At 44.7% G+C, this 19,964-nt stretch overlaps 1 protein-coding gene across 8 annotated transcripts in view; it reads left to right on the top strand.

The window, feature by feature from the left end:
* The window catches only part of Foxn3 (forkhead box N3), a 360,243-nt gene that overhangs the window by 337,431 nt on the left and 2,848 nt on the right, over positions 1 to 19,964 (top strand). For all 8 annotated transcript variants that reach the window (XM_048361885.1, XM_048361883.1, XM_048361884.1 and 5 more), the window contains one exon: positions 7,156 to 7,261. In XM_048361885.1, coding sequence (XP_048217842.1) covers positions 7,156 to 7,261 — 106 coding nt within the window. The remainder of the gene's footprint in view (positions 1 to 7,155; positions 7,262 to 19,964) is intronic.

Genomic DNA, 19,964 nt, shown 5'->3' with positions numbered 1-19,964 from the left:
CCGATCTTAACCTTCTAATCGACCTAGCCAGAAGGAACCATTGCCACTGCTTTTTCAGTTCTATCCTCCCGACTTCTCACTTCCCTGCCTACCACACTCCCGCCTTTGATTTCCATTTCCATTACCCAGTACTTTCCACCTTGAGATCTGAGATCTGGCCAGCAGGGTCCCAAGCACAGAAAACGTGAGGTGAGGTTTCTGGGCAGAATGTTCAAACATATCCTCTGCAAACCATTGGGCCAAGAGTAGGGGGGCAGGTTGCAGGGTGGTGTTCATGGCCCAGGTGGAAGTACGGATGGATATGACCGTGTGTGTGGCCCGTGTCCCAGGGTGGATGGATACAGATCTTGTCCGGCGTGACTTGTGAGAGCTAAGAGTGTTTCCTGCTTGCATTCTCCTGGGGCTCATGCTGTGGCCAGGCTCTGTTTATTGAGCTTCTCCTCGTGCGGTGCTATTTATAGCCCTGTGCTTGCACCTCTGGGCTCTTTGATGCCCCTGTCTGAGCAGAAACGACCAATGTCGGCTCTCTTCCCTGTTCACTCTGAGCAGTTCCAGGCTGGCCCGGATGGCTTGAAAGGTTTCTCCTTTGTCATTGCCCTTTAAAGCTACTCCACTTCAGGTCACCACATGGCAGCTCCTTCGAGCTTTCTCCTCCTTCTCAAGCTCAGCATTTGCAGAGCTAGCCCAAGGCCGGCAAGACTGGCCACTGTCCAGGATCTGAGGCTGAGTAGATTGTACGGAAGAAACCGCTTAAGACACTGGAGAAATGTAAGCCTCTTTCTGTCCATGGGGTCTCAAAAACTGCCCCTGGAGCCCCCAAACACACACACACCCTGCCTTACTTGGGCTGGATCCTGATGGGCCCCTCCAGCCTCTCGTTTCAATTTGCGGTTTCACTTCCAGCAAGTCAGCGGATGAGGCTCATAAAAACCTCGGTTCCAGCAGTGTGTCTGCCCGCCAGCTCCCCGGTGCAGGTGACATTCGCCTTTGCAGACTTGGCAGTGTGTAGCACAAGATGTATTCTGTAAGGAGAGCCACGGTCTCACATGCTCAGGGTGCTACGCTCGGACAATCATCCTGGACATGGCTAGCTTGCTGTTTTTCTAACTTTGAAAGTCAAAAGCCATCCATCCACCTATCCCCCCCCCTCCCTGCAGCAGGTGGCCGTGGAGATTACTGGCAGCTTCTGGGAGCCCCTTCCACACCTGCACTGCACCTCCTCTTTGACAAGCCTTGTGAGTCATCCCTAACCCCTGTGGAGGAATTATGATTAAGTCAGGAGAGCCAGATCACCATTACTCATCTTCAAAGGGCTTCTCTAATCCCTGGTGGGAATGTTCCAGAGATGAACTGTAGATAATAAACAAAGCAGCTGAATGGACTGGGTGGAGAGGTGGGGGGGGGGGGGCGGGGGGGCGGCCATGCCTAGAACCCAGGTATGGATCAGCCAAGCACATCAGAAGAGAAGTACCCAAGGACAGGTGGCACTGCCAGCCCCCTCCCTAGCCTGCTTCCGAGCAGGCGGGTGGAAAAGGGCACCTTTGGGGAAGGAAAGGATTATAGGACCACCTGCTGCTGGGCATATGTCTGTGGGAGGCGGCCAGGGCTGCCCTCCAGAGATGGCCCTAGAGCTCCCAATAGGTTAATTTTAGAAGCTCAGAAAAATCAAAGATGCTGCATACCTACCCATCAAGAGGACAACTGAGGAAGGGCTGAAGGATGACATAATAGGCTGCAAAGTTTGATGACGTGTGTCTTTTTAAATTTTTAACTATGATTCCCCAGAGTATGTCATCACCTAAGATCGCAGCACCTGCAGTGATTCAGCTGTTTCTGTATACGGGAGTGTGAAGTTCTTGCCACTGTCAGAAAGTTTAGTGATTCTCTAGCTGTACGTCATCGGCCAGCAAGGACTGAGCTCCTTGGTGCTGATGTTCATGGCATCTTCTCCCAGCCTCCTCAGACCCTGTGTCTTCTTCTTGCCTATAAAAGATGCATTAACCAATCTACAAGAAAGGATGCCAGAGGGACTGGTGGTTCACGCCTGTAATCCTAGTTACTCAGGAGGATAAGATCTGAGGATCAAGGTTCAAAGGCAGTCTGGGGCCATAAGATATATTGGAGCTATCCAAAAAGCCTGAAGTAAGCTGTGGCTCACCCCGTTATCAGCACAAAAATGAATGGAAGGTTCTGGACGTCTCTGCCTCTTCTATTGAATCTGCTAGAAGTTTGTTTCAGCCATGCACTTTCCTAGGTCTTTGACCTAGCTGGGATGTAGACTCAGTATGTTGGATGAGTTGAGTTGCTCTTTGCCAGGCTGTACTTTGAGGAAATAGAATGAGAGGGAAGGAAGATTGTAGAGGTACTAATGAACGAAAAGCAGAAGAATGCACTCGTATTGCTACTGGCTCCCATACTCAGGATGCCCTTCTTACAGAGCCATTGTAGGCTGGCTGTGATGTGTTTTCTAGAAGGAGAAAAGATGGGGGAACCATGAAATGTCCTAGCTGGTTTCTGGCAGCCAGTGAGCAGACACCAACACATCCACCATCTCAACATGGAGTCCGCTGCCAATGAGAAGGGCTGAGAAATGCCAGGATTGGCAGAGGCAGAGCTCAGTGAAGCTCATTTGAGAACAGGATCCAGAGAATGAACCCCATTACATGCCAGAAGTCTTGTGGGTTTGGGAAATAGCCTGGTAAGGCTGTTAGGATCACAGTGTCTGTGAGTTCCTCTCTGAAGTGAACAGAATTCATGAATCAGGGAGACGTTTTAATGGGAGGAATCAAAGTGAGGGCTAACAAAAAGCTTAATACCAGGAACCCTGACCCCATTCAACCCTTAGAGATAATTAACTTGAGCTGATGTAGAACGATAGAAAGGTGATGCTGGTGGTTTTGGTGATGGTGGTGATCTAAGCAGTTTCTGTAGCTTGCCATATTTCATCCTCAGAATAGTCCTATGAGGTGTGTTTCTCTGCCTGCTTTCGTGGTAAGGAAACAGGCACAGGAAGGCTAAGGTACTACCCCAAAGCCACAGAGCTGCCCATGCTGTGTGACCCAGGAGCAGCCCCAGCCCCTGGGACTCAGTAGGTGCGTGGTGAGGGGTGGTCTCCCTCATGTTTTCTTCCTGTTGGGTTGCCTCGATGGCCACATTCATGGAGCTCTGTCCTTGGGCTGCTTTTCTTCTTGTAGACAAATGACTATGACTGTACCAAGTTCAGCTCATATGTTCCGCTTATTCTTATCCTGTTGTAGGGCTCCCTAGTCTTTGACTAATTTTAGGTGTTGGGGTATCTGCACAGGGGAGTAAAAGTATCCTAAGCATGGCCATTGCCCTTCCTTCCCAGCTACTCTATCACCAGGAAGATGGCTGAGTTCTTCCCTTATCTGGAGTGGGGGGCAGGGGGGTGGACGTCACTTGCTCCAGGAAAACAGCCGGTAATTAATTGACACGGGGTGTGGGGGTTATAATGCAGGACCCATCAGCTGCTCGGTCTAAACCATTTTGCAGTTTTCTCAAGGCATCCCATTCCTGCTAGGATCGTTTGTTGTAGCAAAGTGGTTTGTTTACTTCCTTGTACACATTAAGCTTTTTAAAAAAATATCTCTGTTTCCAGCCTGGCGCTAGTGGCTCACTCTTGTAATCATAACTGAGATCTGGGGATCATGGTTTGAAGCCAGCCTGGGCAGGAAGGTCCATGAGACTCTAATCTCCACTTAACCAGCAAAAAAGGCAGAAGGGTGGCTGTGGTTCAAAGTGGCAGAACACTAGCATTAAGTGAAAAAGCTAAGAGACAGTGCTCAGACCTGGACTTCACACACACACACACACACACACACACACACACCACCTCTAAATATTTGTATGTACTGCTTTTCTGCCTTTGAATTCCAACATAGATGACACTTCCTACAGGAATATTATCTTGAATACCTATTACAATTGTTAGCTTGAACTAGGTATCTCCATCCTATATATGGCCTAAAGTCTCCCTGCCCTACCACCGCTCATTGGTACTTACCCTACGTCCTCATCCCCTCCTACATTGGGAGATACTTGGTAAAAGTTCTAAATAATTAATTGAGACAAGTGTCTTTTTTGCTGACAAAGATTGGAACTGTGACTCAGATTTGTAACCTATTGTTGATCCGCATAGCCCGCTGTATCAGATTCTTTTGCTGTTCTTCCTGAGATCCCAGCTCCCAGTGAGCTGACCATTGTTAGGAAAGTATCATGCACCACAACACTTGATGCCTTTTGCCACAGTTCCCCAAACCCAGAAACCAAATCCCCTCTCTGAAGACTGAGAAGTTATTTGTAAACACGAGTTCCATTCTGCATTTTCTTTCCTCCTGTACTTTCTTCTGCAAGTTTTACAATTCTAGTTCTGTCACTCCTTACATGCCACACTGTGACCATCCTAGACTTAAAATATTGGCTAAGTCTGACATCCTCTCTGCTATACACATGGGAAGTTCTAGAGTGCTGGACAGTCAATAGGCCTAGATAAAAGTTTCAGTTAGCACCTGTCCATGCTTTTGTAAGACTTACAAGGGACTCACACAGACCTGATGAAGAAACAGCCAAATTTATTAGCAAGAGGTACAGAAGGCTCAAAGAATTGATACTGTTAAAACTATCCTGTATTCAAAAATGAATAGATAGGGGCTGGGGATATGGCCTAGTGGCAAGAGTGCCTGCCTCGGATACACGAGGCCCTAGGTTCGATTCCCCAGCACCACATATACAGAAAACGGCCAGAAGTGGCGCTGTGGCTCAAGTGGCAGAGTGCTAGCCTTGAGCGGGAAGAAGCCAGGGACAGTGCTCAGGCCCTGAGTCCAAGGCCCAGGACTGGCAAAAAAAAAAAAAAAAAAAAACAACAACAAAAATGAATAGATACATAATTAAAGCTTTGGAATATTTGTGAAAGCATATTTTTTTAGAGATCTAAAAATTAGATGAATAAAACATACATGTAGGCAGTTTGTTTGTGGGGGGGAATGTACGTGAATAATTCTGGCTTTAAAACTCGGTCTGGGGCTGGGAATGTGGCTTAGTGGTAGAGTGCTGGCCTAGCATGCATGAAGCCCTGGGTTTGATTGCTCAACACCACATACACAGAAAAAGTCAAAAGGGGCACTGTGGCTCAAGAGGTAGAGTGCTAGTCTTGAGCAAAAAGAAGCCAGGGACAGTGCTCAGGCCCTGAGTCCAAGCCCCAGGACTGCCCCCCCCCCCAAAAAAAAAAACACCTCAATCTGAAAACGGGTTTTATTAATTGATTGATTTTGTGCCACTCCTGGGGTTTGAACTCAGGACCTGGGCACACTGTATCTGAGCTTCTTTGACTCAAAGCTAGCGCTCTCCCACTTGAACCGTTGATCCACTTCCAGCTTTTTTTTCTTTTCTTTTTTTCTTTTTTCTTTTTGTAATTTTAGTGGAGATAAGAATTTCTTGAAGCCAGGCTGGTGGCTCAGACTATAATCCTAATTACTCAAGAAGTTGAGATCTGAGGATTGCAATTTGAAGCCAGCCAGGGCAGGAAAATCCATGATACTGTTATCTCCAATAAACTACTCAGAATAAGCTGGAAGTAGCACTGTGGCTCAAGTGGTAGAACTCTAGCCTTAAGTAGAAAGCTCAGGGAATGCCTAAGCCCTGAGTAATAAGCACCAGGACCAACACAAACACACACACGCACGCACACACACAGGGCTCATGGACTTTGCTGTCCTGGCTGCCTTCAAACCATGATTCTCAGAACCTCAGCTCTCAGCTTCCTGAGTTGTTAGGATTATAGGCATGAACTACCAGAGCCCAGCTGATTTTTGAGGAGGAGAGAGAATGCACGTACATGTGTGTGTGTGTGTGTGTGTGTGTGTGTGTGTGTGTGTGTGTGTGCGTGTGTGCATGCACCAACCAGTATTGGGGCTTGAACTCAAGACCTTGCACTTTCTTGACCGTACTTCCTCTTCTCCTGCTCCTTGCTGCTTAGAATGAAGAGTCTCCGTGTTGTCTGCTTAGACAGACTTTGAATCACGATCCTCAAATCTCAAGCCTCCTAAATAATTAGAATTGATCACAGGCGTGAGCCACCAGCGCCCAGCTCGGATGTGTAATTTGGTAGCTTTTTCAGTGGACTTGGTGTGAAACAGCACCACTTGTTCAGCTTCCTTCTGTGTAAGATTGTCCCGGGACTGGGGATCAGGAGGAGTCTTGGAAGAGGCACATTCCTAGACTTCCTCCAAGTCACACGAGATCTAGGATTACAAGCGATGCTCTCACCTCATGATATCCGCCTGGCCAACCCAACACATGGAGGGTGTTGGTAGATGCTACAGAAGGCGCAGGATTGGCTTGAACCAGATGAAATTGCCACTTGGGAGGTCCAGAAAGATCCAGTAGCAAGGATTTCCTTGCAGCTCCCCTTCTGTGAAGCCGCAGATAAAATGAGATTGGTGGGTTGGTGGAAAGCCATGCAGAAAGCCAGAGTTTGCACAGAAAATGGACAGGGCCTGACGGGTGCAGGTGACAAGGTAGCGTGAGCGAGAGTTGCCCCAGGAATGAGGTTGCCCCGCAGAAGGTGGGGGTGATGAGGGGATTCCTTGGAGCAGGAGGAGTTCTGGCTGTCCCAAGCCTTCCCTGTGTGCCCCTGAGCCTGGCTGGCAAACCTCTTCTCCCATGGACTCTAGCAGAGGCCTCGCAGCCTCAGTGGCACTTTTGGCTGTGTTTTTCCTAAGGGTGCTGGTGTTGCCCATTTCTGTCCAGCACATGAGATTGGGCTGCTGGGGTCTCGGAAGTCCTGCTGGCTTGCTGTGTTTCAGACTTTCCTAGTGTCTGACCAGAGCTAAGAACAATAAGGAAATAATGGTGGAAGTTTGTGATTGTAAGCTATTGGTCTGACTTTACTGACCAATCCTCTTTCTTTCTGTCTGCTTCTCTTGTTCTGTCTCACCGGGTGTGGAGGTGGATATATACACACATGCTTCTCTCCCCCCCTTCTCTCTTTCTCTCTCCCTCCTTCGCCCCCCCCTCCCCGTCCACTCTTCTCCCCTTCCTCCTTTTCATCTCTCCCTTATCCAAACTTTTTGACTTGGAATGGAGATCTTTGCCATTAGACTCACACAGGGCTTCTTTCTCCCTTTGCTTCCCCAGTTCCTCCAGGAGTGATACAGAACGGAGCACGGGTTCTGAGCCGAGGACTGTTCCCTGGCGTCCGTCCATTGCCAATCACTCCCATTGGAATCACGGCGGCCATGAGGTAAGAGAGGAGCTCGCTTTGTCCTTCGGGGCCCTTTAAGAGGATGGAGAGGACCGGTTTATTAGCCAGTGAAGAAAAACTTGGTTGGTCAGCAAAGTCAGAGCAACCTCCAACATCCCCAGTCTACATGCTGGCTTCTCCATCAGCCATCAACTTGCCCTGGTTCTTTGCTGATGAGGAGATGGGAACAAGTGAAGTGTTTTTTTGTTGTTGTTGTTATTATCATCATCAAGAAACCTGGTATGGTGGGTAGAAGGAAAGAATGAGTGAGTTGTTAATTAGATTCTCACCTCGCCCTGTCATTCTGCACTGGTGCCTGACCCATGTGGATGCTGGAGAATTTCCACATGGCTCCTCATCTGTGCAATGTGTCCGTCTCCAAGGAGAGGTGACCACGCGAGGCAGATGCACAAAGGTCACCTGCTCTGCCAGGTGCTATAGACAATCGGTGGCAACATACCAATGCTGCTGGGAGTCAGATCTGCTGCCAAAGCATGTGACCCCTGCCTTGGGAGCTTCCTTCTTCTTCCTCCTCCTCCTCCTCCTCCTCTCCCTCGCTCCTCCTCCTCTTCTTCTTTTCTTCTCCTCCTTCCTTTCCTTCTCCTCCGCATTCTTCCTCTTCATCCTCTCCTCCTCCCTCTTTTCTTCTTTCCCCTCTACTCCACTACAAACCCCAGATTCAGCTCCACTGTTCATTTAGATCCTACATACGCCATAAGTTTAGCCTTCCTCTCTTTCTTCCTAACCACCCACCAGCCACTGCCAAACCAGTTTCCCACAGCCTGCCTCTATGGCTATGCCAAAGCATTCCCCCTAGTTCCCAATCGTCCCTTTTCCTTGAGCCAAACTGTTTGCCAAACATATCTAATATTTTCCCTCTTGGTCTTGATTTCTCTCATAATGCAGTTCTGGAAATGGTTGGCCCATGCTTCAGTTGGGGCCCTTCATGTCTGTATTTATTTCCTGTTTGCCCTCAGTGCTGTGCTTGGGCATGGGACTGGGTCTCCTTCGGCTGACAGATGCCTCGAGCCTCTTGTGCAGTGCCCAACACAGGCCGGCCATCTCCCTGCACGGCCCCTCTTTTTATGTCACCCCATGCCACTCCATTCTTTTTTCTTCACTCATGGATCGAGTTTGCACCTGAAGGCCATTTTGCTTTCATTGTGTTCCACAGCCTAAAGGAAACTCTCCCAGACAGTCTGTCTGCTAAGCGTAAGGGAGATGTAGGGTCAGACTCCCTTGAGTGACTTGAAAAAAACAAAAAAAACCAACCTTTCATCAGGATGGAAATTGCTTTCTCTTGTGTCTGGGGCTAGATAATGAGGGACGTTGGTAGGAATTAGAATCACTAGAGATCATAAAATGACATATCATCTCAACTAACCTGATAGGGAGAGGCATCTAAAAATAGATAGAAAGGGTCTTTTTTCTTAGACTTTTATAGTTTTCCCTGGTTACCTTTAGATATCATCCATGAGCTTGAGCATGGTAAAACTCTACCATGGTACCAGAATACCACTGGCCCTGCCTCCTGCTGTTGAGAGACGGATTCTGCATTCCCTTTTCTTCTTAGACGCTCCCTGCCTTGCCTCCCAGGTGGCCTTTTTGGTGGGGAAGATGTAGATGTTTTTTTTGTTTTGCTGGGAAGATGTAGATGGTTTTTTTGTTTTGCTGGGAGCAACCGTGTGTTTTCGTTAGCAGTTTCTAAATATAGACTTGCAGTATATTTTGGCCGTTGGTGGCGTGCCTGCCAGCACAGCCTCACGGTGAGTCCAGCCAGTCCTTCCGGAAGGACAGGGAGCAGGAGCCCGGTGGAGGCCAGCTTGGCGCTGGGTGGGGACTGGCTGCTCTCTATCACCACCCTCCCGGTGGGCATTTCTGTGAGCGTCACTGCTCAGCCTAGTTACTTGGGAGGCTGAGATCTAAGGATCACAGTTCAAGGCTTGCCTGGGCAGGAAAGTCTGTGAGACTCTCATCCCCAATTAATCACCTAAAAACTGGAAGTGGAGTTTTGGCTTAAAGTGGTGGAACACTAGCCGTGGGGAGGGAATAAACCTCAAAGCTTTGAGATTCAAACCCTGCAACGAACCAAAAGAAAACAAGTTTAAGCCAGTAATTAAGTGCATAAGGCCCTGAGTTCAAGCCCCAGCACCAGCACCAACAAATAAAAACAAAGAAACTGTATTTATCAGAAGAGTGAGAAAGAGCTCTCAAGGCAGCCTGGAGAGAACTAGGGCCGGGAGAGGGCAGCACCTCTGGGACCGAGGAGGAAAGAAAGTAGAGTGGTCACCATGGAGCTGAAGTTCCATCTCCTATAGGGCGGAGGTGCCGCTGCTACTGCCGGAATGTGCACTGCTGCTCTGGGGTCCCCAGTATGGTCAACATACACTGCAAGGCGAGAGGCAGAGGACTGGGGACACTTGGCTTGTGGGACCCACACTGCCTTTGTAGGAGAGATACTAGGTACCAAGATACTCTGAGAAAAATGAAACTAAACGTCTATGTGGACGTTGGCAGAGTCTGTGTTGTCTCAAACCCAGTATGAAGGGTTGGGGGATGGAAAACGGGCTTTACTCCATCCTGTTTGTTGTAAATTGAAAATTCTTTTGCTGGGGGGGGGGGGGGCACATGTCCATTGAGCCTGAATTCAGCGGAGGACCATAGGAAAACAGCCCCGAGTAGAAAAGGACAACAGCACACAGTGATCTGCCAGTGTGGCGGGCACACCCCAAGACCTCCCGCAGGTTGTGTTTACAGGGGTCATTGCCCCTCTCCCCACCACCTTTACTGGGCTCAGGCCCAGGGCAGGTGGGAGACTCATTAGCACCCACTGAAGACCAATTTCTTCCTCTCCTTTGTGTGACAGGCTTTCTGTGTGAGTCTAAGCACTTCTCCTTAAGTGAAAATATTTATCTTTCAGGGATTATTCACACACACCCCCAAGCTGAGAGGCAAAGGCCGTGTTTGTTTGTCTTAACTCTGAAACAGTTATTGACTTAGATGAAGTGCTACTTTTATTAGCTGATCATTACACAGCTTGTATTTGCTGGGTTCCTTTGCATATAATTATGATGTGAAATCTCTTTGTAAGAGTATCTGTCAATAGTGTAATTGACTTTCTCGTGTTGACTCTTTACTCAATAACCTCTGAGATTGGCCCATCCTTCCACATTGGAAACCTGCTTATTTTCAAATTTGCCTGGGTATAGAACACTCAAGCTACTGCATCCTCTGTGTTTTCCTAGTAAAATTCCCTGCATTGGTGCCACCAAAAAGAACAAACAATTACAGCCCAGGAAAAGTAGTTTCTGGCCTTCTTAGGAGAAAGGAGGCCAGATGTTTTTATTCATTAGTTCCTCTTCCCTTTTCTTCCTTCCTTCTTCCCTTCCTTCATCTTCCCTTCTCTCCCCTCTCCCCCTTTTCTCTTTTCCTTCCTTCCTTCCTTCCTTCCTTCCTTCCTTCCTTCCTTCCTTCCTTCCTTCCTTCCTTCCTTCCTTCCTCCCTCCCTCCCTCCATTCCTGTCCTTTCTTTCTACACTTAAACTCAGGGCCTGGATGTTGTCTAGCCTGTCTTCCATCTTAAAGAATGTTTACAATAAAAGTGCAGAACCAGTGGTTTGCACCTGTAATCCTAGTGACTCAGGAGACTGAGATCTGAAGATCGTGATTCAAAACCAGCCTGAGCAGGAAAGTCCATGAAACTCTAATCTCCAATCAACCAACAAAAAGCTGGAAATGGAGCTGTGGCTCAAGGTGATAGAGCTCTAGCTTTGAGCAAAAAAAAAAAGAAGAAGAAGAAGAAGAAAAGAAAAGAAAAAAGCTCAGGGACAGCGCCCAACCCCTGAGTTCAAACTCTCTTAGGGCCAACACCAAAAAAAAAAAAAAAAAAAGTAGGAAGCTGGCAGTGTAAGATAGGGCTGATAGTCTGATTTGGTGGAATTTAGAGGGGAAATTTAACTGATCTTCTCTTGTATTGTGCCAGCTTTTATTTCATTTTCACAGAGCAAACACCTGTTGCTCTTTGCTTTCTGAAACTGTGGTTTTTGAAGGCAATGATAAAATTGGGTGCTGCATGATACTCTCTGGTAGGAGTGCAGGAGAAAATACCAAAGAGCTAGGTTTGCGGGAAAAGGAATAAAAGCTAAAACCATAAACATCAACTAGAGGCCTGTGTTTCTCCTGGTCCCTCTTCCTGGAAGTTTTGCTTTGGGCTGTGTTCTGATCCAGGCGTTTACATACTGATTGGCAAGCCATAAGAATCTCTGCTTTCGGGTAGTTCTCATCTTTCAAATCCATGCCCTTCGTGAGTATCTTGGGAAGTGGCTCTTTGTCCTGCTGTATCTAAAGATCCTCTGAGACCCTGGTGATTAGTGCTGTGTGGAATATAAAATGCCCCCTGGAGGAGCATGTGTGTGTTGGGGTCATTTCCTATTGGACCCAGGTGAATCATGGGAGAAAACTGGGGTCCCTGTAGAGATGACCACTGAGGCAGGGTTGTTGAACCTGGATGCTTCCAGGATGGGCTGACCCCAAACCCCTGGAGCTCTTTCTCCTTTACTACTATGCACCTATCAGATTCGACATTCTAGGGGCAGAGAGAATCTTGAACTTAAACTTTATATTTATTTTACAGCTGAGGCTTAGGTAAAAATAAACTCGCTCACTACTGGAGAGTGTAGGGAACTACTAGAAACTCACAAGGGAAATTGACCCACGTGACATCTCTCTCCTGGAAATTTCACACCTGGTAAAAGAGTGCGTTTGTGTGCAGCTCAATGATTTGTCATGTACTTTTCTTCATTTACCTTCAACATTCCATGTATTATTCACCTCCCTGTCCATTTGGGAGGCTGCTTTTTTTTCTTAGAACACATTTTATATGACGTTTGATTCATACCCAGGAATACGTGAAACACTGAAGAGTCACTAAGCATATGATGATAAAGCACTCAGGGGTCCGTGGCCTTATTCAGAAGGAAAATGTGACATGTTCCTTTGTCATTAAGATAACGGTACTTAATGTTTCCATTGTTTCTCAAAGTATTTTGATATCCATAAGTGGTTTTTAGTTTTGCCTGGTGGTAAGATTTTAAATAACTGGAATGACAGAATGTATCTTCTTTTATATACTTAGTACTAAGTTTATCTGTTGTGTGGCTATAATATGTCATGTGATAACACAATTTTTTAAAAATACTCCTATATTAAATCTTTTTTTATTTCTTTATTGTCAAAGTGGTGTATAGAGGGGTTATCGTTTCATACGTAAGGCAGTGCGTACATTTCTTATCCAGCTTATTACCTCCTTCCACATTTTTCTCCCACGTTTCCCCCTCTCCACCCCCCCCCCATGAGTTGTACAGTTGGTTTACAGCATACAGTTTTGTAGGTATTACTGTTGCACTGGCTTGCCTTTTACCCCTCGTCTCTCCATTTTGATAGTACCCTTCCCTTCCCTAGTTCCAATACACATATATACAATATCCAGGGTACCAAAATTAGTTACAGTGATATCAGGGGTAAAACCATGGAGAAGAAAGACAAAAGAAAAAGGCATCATTTCACATGGCATGTTGAAAAGAACAATGATAACCTATAGGAAATCTTTCAACCATGAATATGTATCATTTATTTGAGTCTTCACTGTCTCTATTTTCCCTTTAAGAGTTTATACATTTCCCATTGTTTTATGTGGTCTAGGTTCTTTTTTTTTTTCATGCTGGTGTAATTTATATCCATGTACAGTATGGTCTCTGTTCACCTCTCATTTGTGGAAATGAAATGCAACTTATTTCTCATGATTGATTTTTTTTTTCCTGGCAAGCTTACTAAAATTAACCTGCCTTAGTAATTTTAATCCTGTATCTATCCTCAGTCATATTTTCTGTAAATAGTGGCAAATAATCTTCAGTAAATGTTTTCTTTTTAGTTATTACCATGTTTTTTTTTTCTCTTTTCCTGTCCTATTACACAATCCAGGGCCTCTAGATAGAAGTAATGACAATGGACATTTTTCTTTCTCTCTCTCTTTTTTTTTTTTTTTTTTGCCAGTCCTGAGCCTTAGACTCAGGGCCTGAGCACTGTCCCTGGCTTCTTTTTGCTCAAGGCTAGCACTCTGCCACTTGAGCCACAGCACCACTTCTGGCCTTTTCTATATATGTGGTGCTGAGGAATCGAACCCTGGGCTTCATGTATATGAGGCGAACACTCTACCACTAGGCCATATTCCCAGCCCCATTTTTCTTTTTTTTTTTTTCCATTTTGTTTTTATTATCTTTAATTAATTTTACAGAGGGGGGTTACCATTCCATAGACTTTTTTTGTTTTCTCACTTTAGCAGGGTCTGTGATATTAACTCAGAACCGATACGGTATAACAAAGTTCTGTCTTTCTACATAAGGTATTTTATTACGACTATTGAACTTCATTTAAAAAATCTGTAAGGTATGTGTTTTAAGATAACTACAAAACTCTTCCCCATTTACTGTGGTTTATTCCATGATAAAGATATCAACTCGTGTGGATTTTGCGTTTTTGGCTCATGCAACATGTTTCTCAGTTTTGATTTGTTTTACTGTCAGGATTGCATTAGCCTCACAATATTGTTAATAAAAGATTGCGTTATGTAACCCAAGCTGGCCTTAAACCCATGATCCTCTCCTGCTGGGATTACAGAACTGCCCCCCCCCCCCCACAGCTTTCTGTTTTTATTCTATGTTTTGTATCTTTTCTCTTTGCTTAATTTTGCCATGTTTTCTTTTTCCCCTTCTCATATTCTGCTAGGCCTATTTGCATTTGTTCTCCTTTTAAATGGCTCCTATGTTAGTTGTATTTTCCTGTGTTTCTTTGGGTTTTCTGTTTTTCTTTGTATGTTAGATAGTTTTATTTTTTAAGCCTTTCTTTTTCTACAAAAGTTGATAGTTGTAATTTCCTTCAAACCACTGCTTGGTTTCATCTCACATGCTTTGTTATCTTCTCATTATTGTTAAGCACGGAGTATTTTTTCATGTCCCCTTTGATTTCTTCTTTGGCCCATGAGTATTTTTAGAAGTATGTTTTCAAGTTTCCAACCAATGAGGAGATAGCTGTTTCTCAGATTTTTTTTTAGTGACCTCTTCAGCACTGACCATTAACTTCAAAGCATTGTGGTCAGAGAATTGATGGGTATGATAATGCTTCTAGAATTTGTTGAGACCATCTATGTCTAGTCTAAATGGTCTAGCATGTATGGTCTACCAAAAAAAAAATATGTGTGGTCTAGTGTAAATCCCATTGTGTAATATGCCATGTGTGTTTTGAAAGAATAAGCCTTTTCCACTATCATCACATCCCTTATATATGTTGACTAGACCACATCTCCATAGTAACATGAGAGAGAGAACTAGATAGAACATTCTTTACATACTTGCATACTGTGAGTGATATATTAAAATCTCACATTATGGATTTAGCTGTTTGTTTTTTTAATTGTATCTCCTTCGATTTGAGGAGTATGTATTTTGAAGCTAGTTTTTTTGGAAGTATGCGCATTTGAAACAGTTTTATCTTCCCCTTGAATTAGCTCTTATGAATGTTTAATGACTCTCCATCTATAGTAAAGATTTTTGCTTTAAAATCGACCATTTCATTTTAATATCACTACAACAGCACATTGCAATTTTTTCCATCCTTTTAACCTGTCTTTGTACTTCTGTTTTAGGTTTGTCTGTTAAACATAGCATTGTTTTTTTTAACTATGCTAATAAAGGCTGTGTTTTAAGTGATGGGATTTTTTTCGTCATTTGATTAACTCTGCTACTATATTTTCCATGTCCATTAGCCCTACCTTTTCCCAATTATTTTTCCTTTCTGATATTGTTTTCAATTGATTCAATTCTCCAACTCCTCATTCTACTGCCCTCACCCTTAATGCCTTGGAAGTTATTCATCCTGTTTCTCTTTCATTGTTGATCCTAGAACTTTTTAACATGAATATTTTAAAATGCTTGATCAATATCTTTACCCTCCTGATCAATACAGAACCTTTGGAATGCCTTTATTTCAATTCTCCCCACTTCCTAAATGGTATGGTACATTTGTGTAGTGCTTTCTATTTTGGTTCTGTGTTAGTTCTATTTTGGTTCTGTTGTTACTGTTACTATTATTGGGTGGTGGTGGTTGTTGTATAGTCAGGTAGTACCTGCTTACATTCTCCATGCGAATCATTTCTTGTTACATCATAGATCTTTCTAGATTCCTTGCTTCTTTCCCAACATACCATCCTAGGAAGTCCCTATCATGAGGGTCAGTTTGTAGTTAAAACCTTGAATTTTGATCTGAAAAAAATATGTATTGTATATATTGCTCATTTTTGGAAGAGAATACTACTGGATATAAAATTCTAAATTGTTAGGCATTTTCTCTTTCACCTTGAGAATATTGTCCCATTTAATCTGCTCTGTCTGTTCTAAATTAACTTAGGCGATGTGTTTTCTTTCTATTACCTCTATATCTTTGCCCTTTTTAGGGAGGTTTTGAACTCGGGGCCTTGCACTTACTAGGCAGGAGCTCTACCTGTGGGCTATAATTTCAGCTTTTTTCTGCCCTGGAATTTTGAGGCTAGCCACCCCCTCTCCGACATGAATCACAATCCCATTTGTGCTGCCTGCTGTGGTGGGGTGACAGACATGCACCATCACCCCAGTTTTTAGCTGTTACTGAGACTGAGCCTTGGGAATTATTTATTTTTTTTATTTTTTTTTGTCTCGGCTGCCTTCAAATCTTATTCCTTCCACTCTCTACCTCAGACTGGTCTCAAATGATCCTTCTCCCTCAGACCCCTTAGTATCTGGAACTATAGAGGTAAGACATTGCACTTCGCTTGCCTTTTACAATGATGTTGTAAATTTAGTGATGATTTGTCTAGGTTATAGATTTCCTTTAATTTATTCTGCATGGAATTTGTTGGGTTTTTGAACCTGAAATTGGGTAGCTCTCATCAAAGCTAGAAAATTCTCAGCCATTTCGGTTCAGATGTTGGGTCTTCTTTTGATTCCCTTCCCCACCCCCACCCCCTCTGGAACTCCAGCTGCATGTATGTGCATGTCACCCAGCCTTCCCTCCATTGGGTGTGCCTCTTGGGCTCTCTTGCTGTATTTGTGTGATGTCTTCAGATCCATCTTCTGAATCTTCTCTCTTGCTGCACTGGATTTCTTAATTGCGGAATTACATTTCGCATCTCTGGAAGTACTTGACACTTTCCAAAATCATTCATTTACATAGCCTTCTTCCTTTCCAATATTTTTCAATCCCTTCTTTTATTTGTTTTCTTGAGATTAAGTCTTACTGTGTAACGAAGGGTGGCCTGGATTTTGCTGTCTAGCCCAGGGTTGTTCTGGAACTCACAATCTTCCCACCTCAGTCTCCTAAGTAGTAGGATTACGGGCACGCATCACCATACTTATCTCCTGAGTTTCTTTAAATATACTGACTGTACATCCTATGGCTACTTATTACAACATCTGCTGTTCCTTTATTCTGTTGTCTCTTAGGGTGGGTGGCTTCCTTCCTTTGTGTTTAATTCTGTTCTGCATGCTCTTAATCACCTGCGGGAATTCTTGGCTTGGGTTTGGAGTGTATTCTTTCACTTAGGATTTGGTTTTAAAACATGTACACGAACCTCTTGGGGGAACCAATATACTTGAGGCCACTTTAATTCCTTTTGGAGCATCCCTTATTACCATAAAGCCAACAAAATCAGTCTTCCTCGTGCCCCTTCCATACCCTCAGCATACTCCTCAAATTGAAGAAAGTACAATTTAAAAAGCAAAACAACAACTACTAAATCCATAATGTGAGATTACAATATTCAAGTATGTAAAGAATGTTCTATCTTGTTCCAGAGCTGGGCAGACATCACTCCAGGAAAACCCTGGCTGACTTAGTTGCTATTGCTCACATTTCAGATGATCCTTAATTTTTTTTTATTTGTACCTATGAGGTTTTTTAGTCCCTGGGAGTCAGAGTATGTGTGTATGTAAGGCTTCTTTTATTTTCTAGTGAGTTGAGGGCTGGCTTTAGAAGATGTAGGTGTGTCGTGTAAAGAACATCTTCAATGCCTCTCCTGCCACCTGACTGGAAGTAGAAGCCTCAGGCCGTCTCCCCTTCTTGCCCAGGTCTCTGCTTGTGGTCCGCAGGGAGACTTTGCTCTGGTCTCCCGCTTCCTGAAGCTATTCACGCAGTAGTTCCCCTGTGTCCCTGCCCCACACAACAGGCCGTCATTTAAAGCCAACACCTCCAAGGTGACGGTTGTCAACGAGTGCCGTTTACCTATCACAGGGACAAATAAGTAACTCCTGGGAAATAAATAAATAACATAACGTCCACCTCCAAGCATAGGCTTCGCCTGGAGCTTGGGAGTTGCATCACCTTGTCTTGAACCAACATGAGATCTCACTTGTGTGTATTCAGTATTCCTCATCTCGTTGACAAGAGAATGAATACCAGGTTGTATTTGAGATTCATAGCATGTGGCTTCATAAAGCCATGTGCTTTAAATGCCTAGAGGCCTCATAAAATCAGGTGGCTTTCATTTACGCTAATTTATGATCATTGTGAGTATCATGACATGGAAATAACGCTAACACTGAAAAATGGCAGGCATTTCAAATGTAGCACACATTCATTTTAATACATCGTTTTGGGGGAAGGGGAGAGATTGAGGAGATAGCTACCTTCCAGCATGTTCAGAATGGCTCATTTCTTGTAAGCTTTTGGTGCCCCTCAATGACGACCCTTGCTTCAGGGAATACTTGACGCCAACTCAGTGCAGATGGCGTCCACCACTTTCACCACGTTATTAATAATTGAAGGAGCTTGTCATTTCCCACTGGCTTTAGTGTGTAATCTATGGATTATAAGGCCATGCTAAAAATCTCAGGGAGCGTTCGTCTCATCAAAGGAGAAAGAAACACATTCCGACTCGGATACTCTCACTCCCTAAAATTACTGTCTATGTGGCAGATCTCATGCAAAAGCTTGGGGCATTGGTTGTATTGGGTTCTTCATCCCAGAAGACAACTTGCATCTTTGGGGGGACTATAGGGAAACATTTGAGTATCCTGTTTTATTAAACCATGGGCAAGGCTCAGAGTTCTCAGTTTCTTTCTGTGTATCTGTAAGCAGCTGTGTTAGGCAGTATCTCCGGATGCTCATGGAATTTCAGGCAACAGGAAGCTTGATGCTAAATGGGACCGGAGACAGTCCACAATTTGAGACCCTGGATTCCCTTTCCTTCCAAGGCAAGTTTCCACTTGGGTTTGCTAGGTCTGATGTACCTCACAGAGGCTGCTTTTCTCCCTCTATAAGAAAGGAAGAGCTCTCCCTTGAAGGTCTTTCCTCTTCTGAGAGGGAGTTCAAAATGCTTCAATATGAGTATGCTTTTGCCCCAACCCTCCAACTTTGAATTTTATAGAAATTCAAGCCTATGGGAAAGAGTAGGTGAAAACACAATGGACACCACCCACCTTTCACCTACATTCACCAGGAGTTCAGTTGGTTTAACATGGGCCAGATTTCCCATTTGGTTGGTCTCATGACTTTTCTCTCGTCGTGACTTGAGAGGTTATTCTCTGCTAAAACTGTACTAGTGAACAAATGTCCCACATTATTAGAAACAATAAGGGTTTGGAACCATAGCCCAACTTACTCGTCCAAATGTAGTTGGGCCCACTAGGGAACTAGTTGATGCAAGTTCAATATACTGATTGTTTTTGTATTCCACTGTAGTTTCCTTCTACAACAAAGACTGGGAGAACCATAATGCACGTTTTCATCTGCTTTAATAAGGGCAAGCTATACAATTGGTTACATTTATCACGTTTCAGACTTGAGTACTTTTGGCCCAGCCTTTTGCATACACCCAAGACGTAGCCAAGAAACAAGAAATCTGCAGAATTGGATATTTAAGAGGCAGTCCCCGAAGCTTGGGCTGTATCCCCAGAAAAGTCCCTGAGGTGTTCCTCTGGTAGGAGCTTGTAATTTTTATTTTGGGCTCTCATCATCCTGGGAAAAGGAGAAAATGAGCATGTCCATAGCACGTGACTGCAGCAGAGAAGAGCAGAGAAAACCCATCAAGCACCGCGAGGAACTTCCTCTGCCTGCACCTATCACTTAACCCTTACCTGGCCTCATAAGATCTGAAGAGGATGAGGCTCCAAGACCTAACACAGCCTGCTCAGTCACTAATAGGCAACACTAAGGTATGAATGCAGGTGTATCTGGTGCAGGTGGTGCCAGTCCCATATCAGCATAAAAGACACAAGCTGAGACTTCTGGAACCCATTAGGACTTCGTTGTTGAGATACGCACATTGTAATTGTTGGGGGTTTATGCTAATGGCATGGAAGTACCTAGTGATTCTCGTGCATTTTGCTGTGGGTACCCCAAGAGGGATTCATTCTACCAGCTTAGCCTTGGCTTCACCACCTGCTGCACCATTTACATTAGAGGACCTTTCCTCCTCTTCTTTTACTAGCTGCATGGGTTGCAGCTGAGGTCTCCTTGCGCCTTAAGGCTCCTGGGGGTGGTGGGAAAGATGGAGAAGGGGCTCTCCAAACAGTGTCCTAGGCTCGCGGCCTTTGGTCTCAATGTCAAAGCCCCCAGGGAAGGCCTGATACGTGATGGTGGTCAAGACCCACACTCGCCTCCCAGACTGCATGCTGTCT

The sequence above is a fragment of the Perognathus longimembris genome, chromosome 14, assembly GCF_023159225.1.
Source record: "Perognathus longimembris pacificus isolate PPM17 chromosome 14, ASM2315922v1, whole genome shotgun sequence".
NCBI lineage: Eukaryota > Metazoa > Chordata > Mammalia > Rodentia > Heteromyidae > Perognathus > Perognathus longimembris.
This window is presented reverse-complemented; position numbering and strand designations above follow the sequence as displayed.